General features: G+C 56.0%; 1 protein-coding gene across 5 annotated transcripts in view; it reads right to left on the bottom strand.

Annotated features, from left to right (window-relative positions):
* TRAPPC9 (trafficking protein particle complex subunit 9) overlaps nucleotides 1–16,313 on the bottom strand; it is a 635,544-nt gene that overhangs the window by 510,605 nt on the left and 108,626 nt on the right. For all 5 annotated transcript variants that reach the window (XM_006152123.3, XM_006152122.3, XM_006152126.3 and 2 more), the window contains 2 exons: nucleotides 14,368–14,584; nucleotides 5,684–5,827 (listed from right to left, as the gene is read on the bottom strand). In XM_006152123.3, the coding sequence (XP_006152185.1) occupies nucleotides 5,684–5,827; nucleotides 14,368–14,584 (361 nt within the window). The remainder of the gene's footprint in view (nucleotides 1–5,683; nucleotides 5,828–14,367; nucleotides 14,585–16,313) is intronic.

The following is a 16,313-nucleotide window of genomic DNA, read 5'->3' as shown; positions in this document are numbered from 1 at the left end:
GGGTGGGGGGGGGGTGTTGTGGTGCAGGCGGGCTTGCCAGCCTCATTAGGGTGGCCTACCTGCAGAGGGAGCAGGAGGAGAGGTGATCATTCCAAAGGCTGGAGCTTGAATCCCACGGGACTGGGAGAGGGGAGGAGGACGGAGAGCTGCAGGAGGCAGCTTTCCCCAAGGGCCCCCTGGGCATCCATCCTCCGGCCCCCTCTCTGGCTCTGCTCATGGAGACTCAGCACCAGAGCCCCCCAGCCTCACTCACTGGCCTGACCACGCAGCAGGATCCCACCTGGGACACGGCGGACGCCTAAGACAAGGCAGCTTTTCAGAACAGCTTTTTTCTGACATTCCGTCCCCATACCAACTAGCCACGCAGAGCGGCCCTTTGTGGGTCGGGGCGTTTCTGAGTGACACACCGGCCTCCAGTGTCCTGCTACAATGTTTCCGTCGCCCCACACCCTCTAGCCAAGGGCCCCACTCCAGTCACAAGTGACCACTCGTCTGCTTCTGTCTCAATAGCCACAGACTTTCTGGACGCGTTGACTAAATGAAATCGCATGGGGTGTCTCTGCTGAGGATGAGTTTCCAAGGACCAACCACATGGGGGCCTCAGGGGCCAATTCACTGTGGTGAGAGCTGACAGCCCCGCGAACACACGGGGTACTTAACATGGGTGAGCTGCACAGTAGGTGCGTTATTTCCTCCCATCAATTTTTTTAACAGAGATTTTGACTATTAGGTGCATGTACTCGCTAGAGAGAGAGACAGAAACGAGAAGTCACCCCCTGGGGGGATGGTCACACTGCAATCCCTTCTCCCTTCTCCTCTCAGGATCTTGGCACGCGCACACATGCACCTGCACCCGCCATGAGTTCCAAGCCACCACATCCGGGACTTGAACCACGGTCCACCATATGGTCAGGGACACAACCATTAGGCCATGTGCTAGTCCCCCTGAACAATTTTTTTAATTTCTTTGGTAAGATATTTTGTTTCCTGAAGGCAAAAGCACAACTGATATGGGGAGAGGGGCACAGCACGGCGACAGCTGTTCTGGAAGTCTCTGACACTTAAACACCCCAGAGCAGTGGGCACCCACGTCTGGAGCTCAGAGCAGCTGGGGAACCGAGGGAACGGATTCCTGGTGTCCTAAGTCACGCGGGCATCATTTCATCCCTTCTCACACCAACCTACAGGCTGGGACGGCAATACTCAGTTTACTGAGGCCAGTAAGATCCTAGTCACCAGTAGTGTGCACAAGCCACATGGCCGACTGTGGGGTTCGCATCCTGGACCAGGCAGCTTGAAAATCACACCGGGCACGTGTGCGTGTGTGCCTGAAATCCCGAGAGGAGGAAGAAGGGAAAGGGACTGTGGTGTGGCCATCCCTCTGGGGGCACAATTTCTTTCCTCTTACTTTCACACTGTCTCCAGCGAGTGCACACACTCTACATCCAAATCTTAGAAAACAAAAACCTATGTCCGGATCTGCATGCCTCCATTCACTTCCCGCCTTGCCTCGGGGTGGAGGCTAGCAAGACCCCACATGTTATATGACCACGAGCTCCAAGAGGAGATCCAGTTCAGGTTGGACACGACCACAGCTGGGCTCCACGCTCCCACAGTGCCACGGCAAACTGACGGCCTCGCCCAGACCCACACTCCCGAGGACAAGGCAACGCCACAGCCCCAACGGGGGGAGCTCGGGGTCTTGGACATCACAGTCTGGCGTTCTAAGGCACCAGTTCCATGCCCCACTCCCAGCCGGGGGACACTTCCCGGAGGCACAGCCCTCCCTCTCCCTTGGCCGGCCCCTCCCATCCTCTCTCTGCTCACAGAAGAGCCATGCTACTGTTAATTCAACATGAAACCCAGGTTATAGCAGCAGCACGTCTTGGAAACACGCAGCACCCACGCGTGCTAGCCCTCTGGGACCACGCTGCTATTCCTGGGTCTCTCTCAGGGTCCTCTGCAGGTACCTGTGGCAAAAGAGCCACTGACCTCCAGTGGAGGCCCAGGTGTCCAGGCCTCGGGAGGAAAACAGTGCCGCCCCGCATTTACTCGGCGCTCCTTCGCACCAGGCAGAAATTGCTATGCACTTCAGGTACGGTGTCTCCAGTCCTCACAACTGCCCTGCAAGGTAGATGCGAAAGCTGTGCTCAGCGAGCTTTTCAAGGAAACAGCATCCACCCAGAGTCCTCCAGCAAAATGCTGAACTGCACCAGAGCCAGCACACAGAAATCTTCAGATCCCAGCAGGGACGAGCCCAGGCAGCCACACGAAATGCAAATTTTTCTGATAAAGCAGCTACACTCCAGAGCAAGAACACAGCACTCCCCACCCTTGGAACACGGCGAAGCTGCTCTGACACAGAAATGCTTTGAAATGAGGCACATCCTTAACGCGAGTTTGCTGGCGGGCCCCTCGCAGCCTCGGGAGCATCCTCTTTCATCGTCCACGGTCTTCTCACTCCAGCGAGAACATGAGTTATTTATAGTGTGCAAGTTTTTAACCGGCGTATCCAAAATGTGGTCCAATCTCATCCCCTCGCCTGGGGCATTCCATCTGAATCCCTGAAATCATTCACCTAGCTAAGCCTCCCACGCTCCCTCTCTGAATTGTCTGATCTCAAAGCAGCTCTTCCACTGGAACTGGTGTCAGGGACAACACACTCGTCCTGCGACAGCCAAGGCAAGGGCCGAATTAGTGACAGTCCTTGTCCTTGAGGAGCTACAGGGTAGCAGGGTGGGGAGCAGACCAGCACCTCCACAGCCAGAGTGGGGAGCTCTGGGGCCAGCAGGCATGTGACACGAGGGCTCAGCAGTCCTGCAGTCACCGTCCAGTCATTGTCCTGGACAACGTGACAATCGTGAGAAGAGCAGAGAAAGGCTGTGGGGAACTGGGAGCTGTTTTGGTGAATACCTGCCCCGGGACTTAGCCTGCAGCTTCACTGAAGCTGCCCACGCGAGGGGGCAAGGCAGGAGCTCCCCAGATCATGCCCTCTTCAACCGAGACCAACCAAGCGGCAAGGTGGCCAGAACTCCTCCCGGCCTCGTCCTGCCATCCCCCTCGGCGGCTCTTCTCTCATGCTGAGTTGCGCTGCAGCGACGCTGAGACACGTTCATTATCAAGTCTCTGAGCGGTACCAGGGGCTCGTCAGAGGAAAGGTCAGCCCACGATTTAAATATCCATCAGAAAAAGTAATGAACTCACACAGAGCGTGCTGATCCCAGGTGTCCAGCGAGGACCTGGAAGCTGGCAAGGGCTTCGCATTGATCGAGGTCACAGCAATTAGAGGCTGAGGTGAGCGGAGGTAACCCTTCCGACCTCCTCACGCCCGTCCTTTCCTCAGGAGGCTCCAATTACCCAAATATCATCACACACGGGCCTTCCAGGAGGCAGCTCCCGGCCAACAGCATCAGACGTCCCAAGGTCTTCTCCTGCAAACTAACGTCTCCCGGCCACTAATTAAGATGACCTTGCGTCCCCAGCAAGAGACCGTCAGCACTGTGTGGGCACACAGATCCGCCACCCAAGTTACACCAGCCTGACCCGGTGGCCATGCTCCCCGTCTCCCAGGACAAGCGGGCCTTCACACCTCGGGCCTCAGCGTCAGGCTGCTGTTGGTCAAACGCAGAACAACGGGAATCTAAGGGAGGCGGGATGGCAGGGGAGGGACCTGCCTGTTCCATGTCCTCACTGAGAATTAGCTCTCCGCGCACACACACACACAAAGGTGCACATGTGCGTGCGCACACGCTCCCAGAAAGAGAGGCCTCACTGCAGAGCTGCCCCCTCCTTCCCACACACCGCTTGGTTTAGACTCCAGTGGGTCCCATCAGGGCTCTGTCACTTATCCAAGTTGAGAAGACCCTTCTGACCTCACTTGGAATTCCATGGAGGAAAAAACATTCTACCATCACCAAACTTGCATCTTAATTTTATTTTGCCCCCACTACTTCTAGTAGAAAGAAAAGAGCAACGATCTCAGGGGCCCAGTGTGTGGTGGTGTGAATGGAGCAGAGAGCAATTATGAGGACTCTGGCCATAACAGCAAGGGCTGCTCATGCCCACAAGAGGGAGTCGCCAGGCCAGCCCCTTCCAGGGAGGACTCACTCAGGTAAGCCTGGTTACAGGTGCAGTATAGGAACTGGTGCACTGTTACATCACTGGACTCCCAGGTAGTCGGCCACGGCTCAAGTCCCGGACACAAAGACTTAAAACTCATGCCAGTACATGTGCGTGCATGCCCAAGGTCCCTAGAGGAGAATGGAGGAGATGGGATGCAGAGTGGCCATCCCCCCCGGGGGGTGATTTCTCACTTTCTGCTCTATAGAGCACACATGCCCTATAGCAAAAAAAAAAAAAAAAAGGGATTAGCGGGAGGTACACACTCTTACCCTGGAGCCAGGACTGCCACGATCCCAGGTAAGAGCGTGCCCAGGGAAAAGCAGAGGGAGAGAAACAGCATGGGTCTTTAATGCTGAGGGGCACGTGATCTGTGAATGCCGGGACATGGGGGTGACGGAGCGGGGAGTGTGAGCATCTGCGTCCCACCTGGGCAGCTGCACGAGAAGTCAGTGTCGACAGTGACGCTCTAGCAGACCTTTCAGGGAGGAGCCCGCTCCGTCAGGGTGAGAGCGCCACTCACCCCCGGGCAGTCCTCAGCTGGAGAGAGCAGCCTCCCCCAAGACTCAGCCCTGTCTGGGAGCAGCGGGCACACGGCACCAAGCTCGCAGTGCGCGGGTCCCAAGCCCCACCAGCGCCGGGAAGCTCATGGCTGCCCAGTTCTCCCCTGGGTGTGCAGAGAACTCGTAATAACCCCAAGGTGACCCGCACACACCACAGCTCTGCGACCCACCCTGCTCAGAGCCGTCAGCGCCCACCAGGCTGCACCGCACGCGGCCAGCCTCTCCGCCACTCGACCTGGCCTCCCCTCCTGTGCTGGGTGCTGTCCGAGAGAACTTCCTGATCTGCGCCTGCACCGTGACCTCCACATCAGAGAGGCTTCGTGCACAGAACTGGGGTAACACAGGCGAGAGGGAGGCTTGGTGGGCGCAGCTGAGGTCCCCTCTGACATGGTCTGCACACGCCACATGCCACAGGGCACCAAGGGGAGGTGCGCCATGAGCAAACAAGCGCGCCTGGGGCCTGGGCAGAGACTGACAGCCATGACCCCACGTGCAAATGACAGTGTGACAGCAGAGGGTGCCCGGGAAGGAACCCAAGGAAGGCAGCCTTGAGGTATGGCAGAGATGCCACACGGCCCTGGTAGAGCAAACTCAGTCATGGTTTTGCGGGGAGCAGAGGGGCCCCTGCAGGGGAGCAGCAGCGAGGAGGGGTCCAAAGGGCCCTGGTTTGGTCCCCTTCTGGTGCGGGGCGGCCACTTCAGGAAAGCACGTCGAGCTGTGTCCTTCCGCCATTTGTGTTTCATAACGTGTGGGCAAAGGGAGGGGAGGCCCGAGGCTGAGAAGGAGCAGCCTGAGATGCAGCAGGAAGAGTGAGAGGCCCTGGCTGACGGGTAAGGAAGGGTTGGGGGAGGCTTGGAGCTGAGGGGTCAGCAAAGCCACCGGGAGCCCAGGCAGGGCGCAGCAGGGCCCTCTCATCGACAGAGCTGGTAAGCATCATCCCAACCGAGGCCCAAAATGCCCGCATCCATATTCCCTTGAAAACACAGCTTGCACGCACTCACCCTGGTCAGACAGGAAGTCCAGCATGGTCTGCAGGAGGAAGGACAGGTGTCGGACGGACAGCGCGGGGTTCCCCATCCTCCGCGAGGCATAGACCAGTTCGTGGAGCAGGCGCATCTGGACAGCAGCCCAGCCTCTGTGCGTGCCTGCAACGGAAGTCACCCGTCATCGGAGTTCTTCAGAGGGTGCAGGACAAACGGGCCACGCGGACCCCAAGACAAACACCTCAACTAGCAAACACAAAGGACAAGAACTGTCCCCCGCACTTACTGACCCTTGAGGGGCGCTATAAAGGGCCATGTCTGTCACACACTGAACGAGCTTATCACTAAGGGGGCACCGGAGCGAGGAGAACACAGGAAGCGGCGTTCCTGTGGCAGAGCCTTGGGCACCAGCGCAGTGGTGAACGCTGTTGGGGCGCAGGTAAGGAGGGAGGCCCCGACAGGGACCACAGCGCCACGTGACCTGGGGCAGGTGGACGGCCAGGCGGCATCTGGGCGAATGCTGGGTAAGAAGGCAGATGGAGGCCACGGGGTCACACAGCAGTGAGTGCGAACGCGACAACCCACTGAAGTTCACTTAGCGGTTTATCTGCCGCACGTTCTCGGAAAACGCTGGTTGCTATTCACGTTATCGCTGAGTACACACGACGTGGCCAACGCGCAGCTCGGACTCTAGCGTGAAATGACTGTGGATCTGCCTGCTCCGTGGCTTAGCCAAGAGGGACCCCCGTGGTTCAGGTCTCTGTTGATGCAGTTAGTGGAGAAAATCACGCTTGCGTGCCGAGACGCCCTGTTCGGGTTCTGAGTCCCTGGATCTGAAGATCCTGGGAGGTCGTTTATTACAGTATTCCCGGGACGGGGCCTAGCACGCAGTTGAGCATTTAATCAAGGGTGCCTGAAGAATGGACGCCATCAAGAAGGTTCCTCCCGGCCGCTCAGTCGGCGTGACTGCTCGTCCGTCAGCCTCACCCTCCTCAACACGCAGGCACCCCCGCAGGACCGCCCGACGCTCCCCACGCCTGGCCTACACGCGGCCCAGTCCCCGCTCCGTATTTCCACTGTAGCATTCACACGTTCCGACACAAAGGAGTTGTCTGAGAGTACAGGGAGCACCCATGAGTTCACTTGCTTGTTTTTCCATCAACCCTCAATTTCCGGAGGCCCAGAACTTGGCTCATCCACCCCAGGATCCTCAGCGCCTAGCAGGACGCACAGAGGCACTAGTACTCAGCAAGTGTGGATCAAGACAGAGGTCTGCCCCTGTGCGTTAGGCACGTGCACTCAGGCGTGCAGGGCTGAAACCTAATCTCTGGAATCTTTGCTGCCAAATACTTCATTTAAGAGTGAGTAAAAGAAGAAGGTTAAAAATACAACAAACATGGTAAAACAGCTATAATTTTTTAAGGTTTTTGCCATAGGATGTTTGCGCTTGCCTGAGAGAGAGACAGAGAGAGGGAAAGTGAGAATGGCCATACAGAGCCTTCTCCTCCATTCTCCTCTGGGGATTTTGGGCATACATGCGCACACACTCCGCATGAGTTTCAAGCTACTGGGTCTGGAACTCTAACTGCGGTCAGCCATGGGGGAGTCTAGCCCCTTAACCACCGTGCCACCCGTTGGCCCAATTAGTGATAATTATTTAATCTCACTGTACTATCTAATTTGTATATATTCAAATTATTTCATAATAATTTTGTAAGTTTAGTATTTCTTCCATAAGCAAGAAAGAGAGAGAGAGAGAGAGCACCTCCAATGGGGGCCTGATGCCGTGATCCACGCCAGGCCTCAGCCAGCCCAAGCGCAGGCACACGCATGCCCAGTGTAGTCCAGGAGGTCTCAGGACACTCACCAGGGCCTCCTCCATGGGTCAGCTGCACAGGGCACTGTGGCCCCACGTCGCACCACCAGCCAATGGAGGTCCTCGTACTGATTTCATTGACATTATTGGAGCAGACTAAACACATGCGTATACACACATACACACACACACACCGTCATACCCTAATTTATCTTCTAGAAATATCTTCGGATGCAAAATGGCAGCACTTTCCACACCACAACTGCAGGGAGCAAAAGGCAAGGCCCTGTGCTATCTCCGTGTGCTCAAAGGAAGTGACACAGGTGCTAAAAGGAAAGACAGGTTTTCAAAAGGGTTAACCAGCTGACCTCGATGTCGTGACTAACCACGCCATGAGCGTAGGACGGTACACTGTAACTCATGTCAACACTGCCACGTCAAGAAGGGTTTTCTCACCTAAGAACAGGGCAAATACCACTTTGATTTGTAAAACACAGTGCTCGGCCCCTACCACAGGGAACTGTGCCCAAGACTGAGTATGAGTTTTCTTTTTTTTTTCTTTTTTTGGAGAGGTTTTTTTTGCTATAGGGCACGTGCGTTCGCCAGACAGAGAGAGACATAGAGACAGAAAGCGAGAAATCACCCCCCAGGGGGGGTGGCCACGCCACAATCCCTTCTCCTCCATTCTCCTCTCGGGATCTTTTTTTTTGGAGAGATTTTTGCTATAGGGCGCGTGCGCTCGCCAGACAGACAGAGAGAGACATAGAGACAGAAAGCAAGAAATCACCCCCCAGGGGGGATGGTCACGCCCGCAATCCCTTCTCCTCCATTCTCCTCTCGGGATCTTGGGCACGCACGCACACGCGTCCGGCGTGAGTTTTACGCCACTGGGTCCGAGACGCGAACCGCAGTCGACTACGTGGGAGTCCAGCGACATAGCCATTACGCTAACTGCTGGTTCCCAGTATGAGTTTTCTTAACAGTAATAATATTCAAGTCACAATTTCTATGACTTGAAGTGTTCCCCCTATAAGATGTAGATTTTTTTTTTTTTAAGACAGACTTGCAGCCTCTGACCCAGGGATAAAATTTCCAACACTCTTGTAATTGAAAGCTCACCAGTTTGGGGATTTGCAATACATCAGCTGTTGCCTTTCAGCAAATCCAACTGCCTTCTCCATCTTTCTCCTAAGAGTTCCTGGGGAAATTTTAAACTCTCATTTAGAAAAAGCCTGAGCAAAAATTGTTATATACAGGGGCCACAGGTGGCATGGTAGTTAATGTACTGGACTCCTACATGACAGACCACAGTTCGAGGCCCAGACCTGGTAGCTTGAAACATGCCAGGCACATGTGTATGTGTGCCCGAAGTCCTAGGAGGAGAGTGGAAGAGAAGGGGCTGCAGTGTGGCCCTCCCCTTGGTGATTTCTTGCTGTCTCTTTCCAGAAATTGCACATGCCCTAAAACTTTAAAAAGAAAAAAAGAAAGAAAAGAAGTCTTCATATACAGCAACACAAAGACGATTTAAATGATAGTGAGCTGCCCCTCGGGTTGGCAAACAACACGCCTCAGTGCTCCTGGGACAGCCTCCTGTAGCCCGCTGAGGCAAATTGTTCATTTCGAGAAAGAGACCGCACACAGCCCACCTGCATCCATAGGAATGGGTCTTTTTGTTTGTTTGTTTGTTTGTTTTTTGAGAGGTTTTTGCTATAGGGTGCGTGCGCTCACCAGAAAGACAGAGAGAAACAGATAGAAAGCGAGAAATCACCCCCCAGGGGGGATGGCCACGCCGCAATCCCTTCTCCTCCATTCTCCTCGTGGGATCTTGGGCACGCACGCACACGTGCCCAGCGTGAGTTTAAGCCACCGGGTCCAGGACTCAAACCGCAGTCGGCTACATGGGAGTTCAATGACATAGTCATTATGCTAACTGCTGGTCCCCAGGAACAGAGTTTTAGCAGCCCACCTGCATCCACAGGGGCGGGGTCTTAGCAGATTCCATTTAGTTCTCTGGGAAAGGTCAGAGTGGTCCAAAGCAGAAGTGGGGATGGCTTTAAAGTGATTTTATTTTTATGGAAAACACTGCCAGCTGACGGTTACCACTTTTCCGTTATCTAACCCCGGCCCTCCCTCCATCCCTAATCTCTTCCACAAACCAATGGCAAGTGTCCCTCCCTGGAACAGACGTCTAAGCAAAAGCTCTGATCACATAGAAGATGCTTATTATCTTTTGAAAGAACTATGTTTCACTCGTCACACTTAAAAATTAAGAGCAAAGGGGCTGGCAGTCCGAGTGGTGGTCAAGGCGCTGGACTCCCACGGGGGCGACCACATTTGAGTCCTGGACCTGGTGCCTTGCCCCTCACTTTCCCTCACACTCTGTCTCTCTCTGGTCAAATTTTTTTGAAATAATAATAATAATAAATAAAACAGAATAAAATCATTCTTTTAAAATAAAGTAAGAGTGAGGAAAAAAAAAACCCTCTTCAATCAATGGCAATACCTGTCATCACCCGCCCCGAGCTGCTCCTTGGGGCTGGGTCCTGTTACCCCCATTCGTGTGGCCCCCAGCCACGGCCCAGCGTGGGACACAGCGAGACGAGAGCCTCTGCTCTCATGGGCATACAGGTAGTGGGAGAAGCGGACGTTAAGTCAGCCTCCATTTTTAATGTACGTAAAAACTATGAGAGGTGCTGTGAGGAAGAACAAGTCAACGGGAGAGGAAGATGAAAGGACCCCATTTAGGCTGAAGGACCACTGGGGACTCTCTGAAGACGTGGCACTGAACAGAGATCTGTGGGTGACTGGGAGGAGCTGGGCCAGAAAAGCGTCCCTCCAAGTAGGAAGAGCCATTAGCAGACCTCAGGCCGAGGTCCTCCGAGACGAGGAGTGGCCCTGGTTTAGAGAGGAGAACTGAGACAACTCCTGTTGTAACTTGCAGGAGTCGGCGGTGGGGGCTTGCTTTTACCCTGAAGCCAGCCTGGAGTTATATTCAAAGCATTCAAAAAGAAAAAGGTAACTGCAAAGCAATTTGAATCTTTCTTGAAGTCTCTCAGAAGCACACTAAATGGGGCTCCATTCACAGTGCACAGAGGAACCTTTTAAAGGACACTCCCTCGTCTCTCCATAAAGCAACTGCGTAATTGCTCTGAAAACTCTCTCTCCCACGTCTGGCACACACCTCTGCCCCATCAAACGTCTCCGGAACAGACTGAAACCTGCCCGGACCTGAGTCCTCCCTTCTCAGACCCCGGGTCTCTTCCCTGCCCTTCCATTAGTGCCTCAGCCTTTCAATACAATCCTGCATGTTTCTACGGCTTTTCTGGCTCTTCTTGCCCTTAACTCCAATCAGGACAACCGAGGGGTCACGGAGGGCTATGCCAGCAACACCCCCTTCTTCTCAGGTGGGCACAGGTCTAGCACGCCCCGGAACATGGCACGCTTCTTTCGCCTCTTCCATGCTGGCCTCCAGGAAGCTATGGAGAGTGCTGGGCTGGGTCAGAGGACCTCATGGGATGGTAACCACGTGGGCCTTTGCTGAGCACTGGCCTAAGCGCCTTCGGAGACTGACTGATTCAGTCCTCACAACGACCTCCCAACTGGACGAAAGCTGTGTCCCCATTTCACAGATGTGGGAGCTGAGAGCCAGAACACGGAGCAGAGCCCGGCCTAGGCCACGCAGCGATCGCAGGCTGCAGGTGCTCAGGAATGACACATCACCTTGTGTGGCACGCCAGGCCCCACTCAGCAACGAGTGACACCCCAGGAGGCCCGGCTAGCGCCTAGGTGTGGAGTAGAAAGAGAGGGGCTTGGACCGAGCACCGTGGCAGCCCGAGCTTAGCAAGGCTGCAGGGTCAGGGCTGTGTTGGAGACAGGCCCTCCGAGTAGGGACTCCCCAGCCCTGAGACGGGCAGATGGCTGGGCACATGCAGCCCACACCCCTATGAGGGCACAAATGCAGGCTGGGACTCCGATATGTCACTTACATTGCAGGAAGCTGGCAAACACGGAATAATCACCTTTGTAATACCCAATAAGGACAATTTTTTTAATAAACAATTATTTTTATTTTTTATTTTTTTAATTTGACCAGAAAGGGACAGAGTGGGGGTGGGAATGAGAAAGCAAACCACCAGGTCAAGGACTTGAACTAGTCAACCATGTGAGAGTCCAGCACCCTTAACCAACACACCACCTGCCAGCCCCCAATTTTTTAAATAAATGAAAATATCTCTGGGCCCAGCAGGTAGCATGGTGATTAGGGCACTGAACTCCCACATGGCCGAACCAAGTCTGAGTCCTGGGCCTGGCGGCTTGTTTTTCTCTCTCTCTCTCTCACTCTCTCTCTCTCTCTCTCTCTCTCTCTCTCTCTCTCTCTCTCTCGTGCATGTGCCCTATAGCAAATTTACAATAATAATAAATAAAACTATATAAATACTTATAAGAGAAAAGATAAATAGGTGGTGAAGAAGCCATGTGGAAGATGCTCAAGCTCACATGCCACTGAGAATCACAGGGACCTTAGGACACGATATGCACTGTGAGAGTAGCCAGAACCCAGGCGGGGCAGCACGAACTCGCACCTGCTGCTCGCCAGGGGGTGTGCGAGCGGCACCTGCTCTTTTCTCTTGGTTTCTGCTATGGGACACGTGCACTGGACAGAGACAGAGCAGGAAAGTGAGCAGTCACCCCCAGGGGTAGTCACACCGCAATCTCTCTCCTCCATTCCCCTGGGATTTTAGTTACACACGCACATACACCTGGCATAATTTTCAAGTGCCAGGTCCAGGACCCAAACCGCAGTCAGCCACGTGGGAGTCCAGCACCCTAACAACCACACCGCCTGCCGGCTGCAAGCACAGAGGACTTTCAGGTGGTATCTGTCGAGTCCACAGTGGCGGGATGCGTCCTTCCACGCTGCTCTGGGCTCTGGCGTGGTGCGTGTCCAGACCCACAGACTAGAACGACGTGCTACCCTGGTGGGGGCTGTCGACGACGGGAGGCGTGCGTGTCAGGGCAGGCATGTTTGGAGACCCTGCTTCATGCTCAATTTTGATAAACCTAAAGGTCTCTAAAAAAAATAGTCTATTTTTAAAAACTACACAAGAGAAAGTGTAGCAATAGGAAGGACATGGTAAAACTAATTCTTTAGTGACCTATGTTTATTAAAAAAGAAAGAAGAGACACCCTTCAGCGCTGCTCAGCACCGTGCCGCAGGAACAATGCCGCTTTCTGAGCCGGGGCCCAGGGCGCCCTCTGGCCAGCCTACGACAGCGTGTCACGGTGCAGGGCTCCTGCTGTCCTGGCAGCCCTTCTTCTCACAGCACCGAGGAGGGGTCAGAGTGCGTGAGGGAGGCGGCAAACACCCGCACTCTCAGGGCACCCCAACAGGGAGCAGGAGTGCCAGCGTTCGGCTCACCGGCACGCACGTGTGGGAGTGTGTACAGTTCACTGTGGCACACGCATGTGGGAGTATGTACAGCTCACTGGCACATACGTATGGGAGTGTCTACAGTTCACTGGCACACACGTGTGGGAGTGTGTGCAGCTCACTGTGGCACATGTGTGTGGGAGTGCCAGTGTACAGCTCATTGTGGCACACACATGTGGGAGTGTGTACAGCTCACTATAGAGCTCACTGTGGCACACGTGTGTGGGAGTGTGTGCAGCTCACTGTGGCACATGTGTGTGGGAGTGCCAGTGTACAGCTCATTGTGGCACACACATGTGGGAGTGTGTACAGCTCACTATAGCACACGCATGTGGAAGCGCCAGCGTACAGCTCACTGTGGCACACACATCTGTAAGGTGTGAACAGCTCACTGTGGCACACATGTGTAAGGCGCGAACAGCTCACTGAGGCACACATGTGTAAGGTGCGTACAGCTCACGGTGGCCCACGCATGTGGCAGTGCCGCCTGAGGCACAGGTCTGTCCTCGTCCCTCCACTGCCCTCTTCTGAAAACCAGGACGGTGCTTACCACTATGTGCCAGGGCGCCACATAGGCCCAGGAAGGGCGCTGGCCTGGCCGTAGGGGCCGACCCCCAGAACACTGGGCACTTGGTCCCAGAGCTCCGACCAAGGAGGAGACAAGAGCGAGCCCGAAGAGCTGTCCCACCTCGCTGCTTCACCTCTTTGCAGATTTGACTCCAGCCGGGACACAGGCAGAAAAAAACGCCAGCCACGAGGGCAACGGGGACTTCATTTAGATCCTAAATCCTCATCCTGGCTCTGTCTCACCTTGGCTCCCCCAAATCCAGCAACTCTTCAACCCCTCACGCCCCTTCCCTTCCTTCCTGACCTCCGGCCCTTCCCCACAGCCAGCCTGGACAAAGGCCTCACTCCGGGCTGCCCACTTCTCCAACCCCGGCAAGTGTTCTCATGGCCCCCGTATGTGCACATCGGTCAGAGGGCAGGGCTGTCTTCCCCCCATCCCACCGCTCACCTGACACACCGAGCGGGTAGGAGAGAGCCTGGAGAGGGCCCCGGTACTGAGCAGTGCCCACGGGGAGGGCCGATACTGAGCGGTGCCCACGGGGAGGGCCGATACCGAGCGGTACCCATGGGGAGGGCCCTGGTACCAGGCGGTGCCCACGGAGAACTCAGTTCATCATCAGGGCCGTGAGTTCTCCCAGCCAGCACATGCCTCGCTGATAGACTGAGGAATGTCTCTCTCTTTCTCTGTCTCTCTGGTGAGTGCACGTGCCCTATAGCAAAAATCTCTCTCTCAAAAAAAGGACTTAAGAAGGTAAGCCCCGAGGCAAGCACCACTACCTCTGCTGTAACCTGTTTTTTAAGCTCCCGCGTCAGGGCAGGGCCCGGCCACGACGTCTGCCACATTCGACAGGTGCTTGCGTGACTCACGATGACTCGGACTTGCAGTACCTTTGGTGAAGTCCCTGGGATCCAGCGACAGGCTGTAGCCGGGGAGCGTCTCCAGCAGGAGCTTGTAGCAGGCCCTCCAGCCGGGCTCTGGGATGCTCGGGGCCACGCACTGCATGGCTGCCACGCGCTTGAAGAAGGCCGACTTGCGGTGGAAGCCGATCAGCTCGTAGAGCTCGGACAGGATGCTGTACCGCTGAATTTTCTCTTCTTCAGAAAGCTGAGAGCACAGGAATAAAATAGGAAACACACACGAAATCAGTTTTTTCCTAAAGCAAACACCTGCTGAAGCCTCAGGCAGGGGGGAAGGCCTCCTCCACCGCCGTGACCCACAGCACCGAGCAAGGTACTCGGCGGCTTCTGTGGCAGCCCCGAAACCTGCTACAAGCCCTTTGCTTCGCGCACACCCTGGCCCTGCTGAGTACTGGCCACACGTCCCAGACACCCACCTCGAGCTCCCTCACGAAAGGAAACGAAGGGAGCCAGCACATGGAGGCGACAGGGTGTGGGCGGGGGCTTCGTCAGATACAAACTTCTCAGGACAGACGCGCACAGCCGTGTAAGCAGGTGACAGGCAGTTAGCACCACCTCGATCAGACCAAGGCTCCACCCCTCACCCACGACCCTCTGCCGTGGGAGCACGCTCCCAGCCCACAGCTGCTGCCCCCACAGCCTGCAGACCCGGCGCCCAGCACTCAGGGACGTGCCAGCCTGCACTACCTCACAGCGGAGGCAGCTAGGGACCAGGCCCAAGTCAGGCGGGGCTCTGTTCACCGCAAGGCACTCACGGAGCCCTGCAGAGGAGGCCGGCACAACCACTGCCTGGGCGTGCAGCTTCAGGAGGTTTCCCAACAGCACACGTCTTTGCAGGCATGTCTGGGCGTACAGGCCCCGGTGGGAATGCCTCCTCGGCGCTCACTGCCCCAGGCCGGCCTGGCCTTCATCAGCTCTCAGCTGGAAGGCTGCCTGAGCCCTCTTCCCTCGCCGTTCTCCACGCTCCTCCTTCCGTCCACAGCACCTGCAGGCTCGGCTTCCTGAAGCACGGTCAGAGCTGTCACCCCGACATGGGTGGGCTCTCTGTCCCCTCAGCACTCCCATGTTGAACACGAGCCCCCGGGGTGATGGGATTAGGAAACGGGCCTGTGGGCGATCAGACCGCGATGGGGCAAGTCTTGTCACAGAGATTAGTGCCCAGACAACGGGGACCCCAGAGAGCCCTCCTCCAGCCTTCCGTGTGAGGACGCAGTGGAAGACGGCCATTGTGCGCCAGGAGACAAGTCCCTGCCAGACCCCAAGTCCGCGGCACCCTGGTTTTGGACTCCAGCCTCCACAGCTGGGAGGAAGGAATTTCTGGCCCTATCAGCCACCCAGTCCGGTGTCTTCTTGCAGCAGCTGAACAGACCCAAACCCCTCCATCTCAAAGCTACCCCAAAACCTGTAAGGACCACACGAGGGTCCCCAGAGGCCTTCACAGGCTCACAGGGGCCGGCGCCCAGCTGCCCTTGAATCTCAGTCCCGCGGCCTACCATGAACAGCTTCCCCTCCTCTGTCTCCCCACCCTGCCACGTGCTCACTGAACGTCGGCTCTGTGCCAACCACTACCAGGCCAGGAGTGCAGCACCGAGCCAAACAGGCAAGCCCCTGCACCCAGGGCCCCGCATTGGGCAGGCTGGTGCCAGCCTAGAGTCACGAGGGACCGGGACAACAAATCGGCTAGCAAAGAAACAAAGACTGCTCCAGGCGCCACAGAGGCCTGGGGACGGAGAAGCAGGAGGAAGGAGGGCTGCTCGAAGGCAAGGGCTGCACCAGTGATGGCCTCTCACCTCCTCTCCACGGCCCCTGCTCCTGCTGACCCTGGGGGCCGAAGGGTCCTCTCCCCTCCACAGCTCCACGCCAGGCTCTTCCCAGTGCCCTCTCCTCGCCAGCCTGCCGGACCCCAGTGGCTTGAG

Source organism: Tupaia chinensis, unplaced genomic scaffold (genome assembly GCF_000334495.1).
Source record: "Tupaia chinensis unplaced genomic scaffold, TupChi_1.0 Scaffold000335_1, whole genome shotgun sequence".
Classification (NCBI taxonomy): Eukaryota; Metazoa; Chordata; class Mammalia; order Scandentia; family Tupaiidae; genus Tupaia; species Tupaia belangeri.
This window is presented reverse-complemented; position numbering and strand designations above follow the sequence as displayed.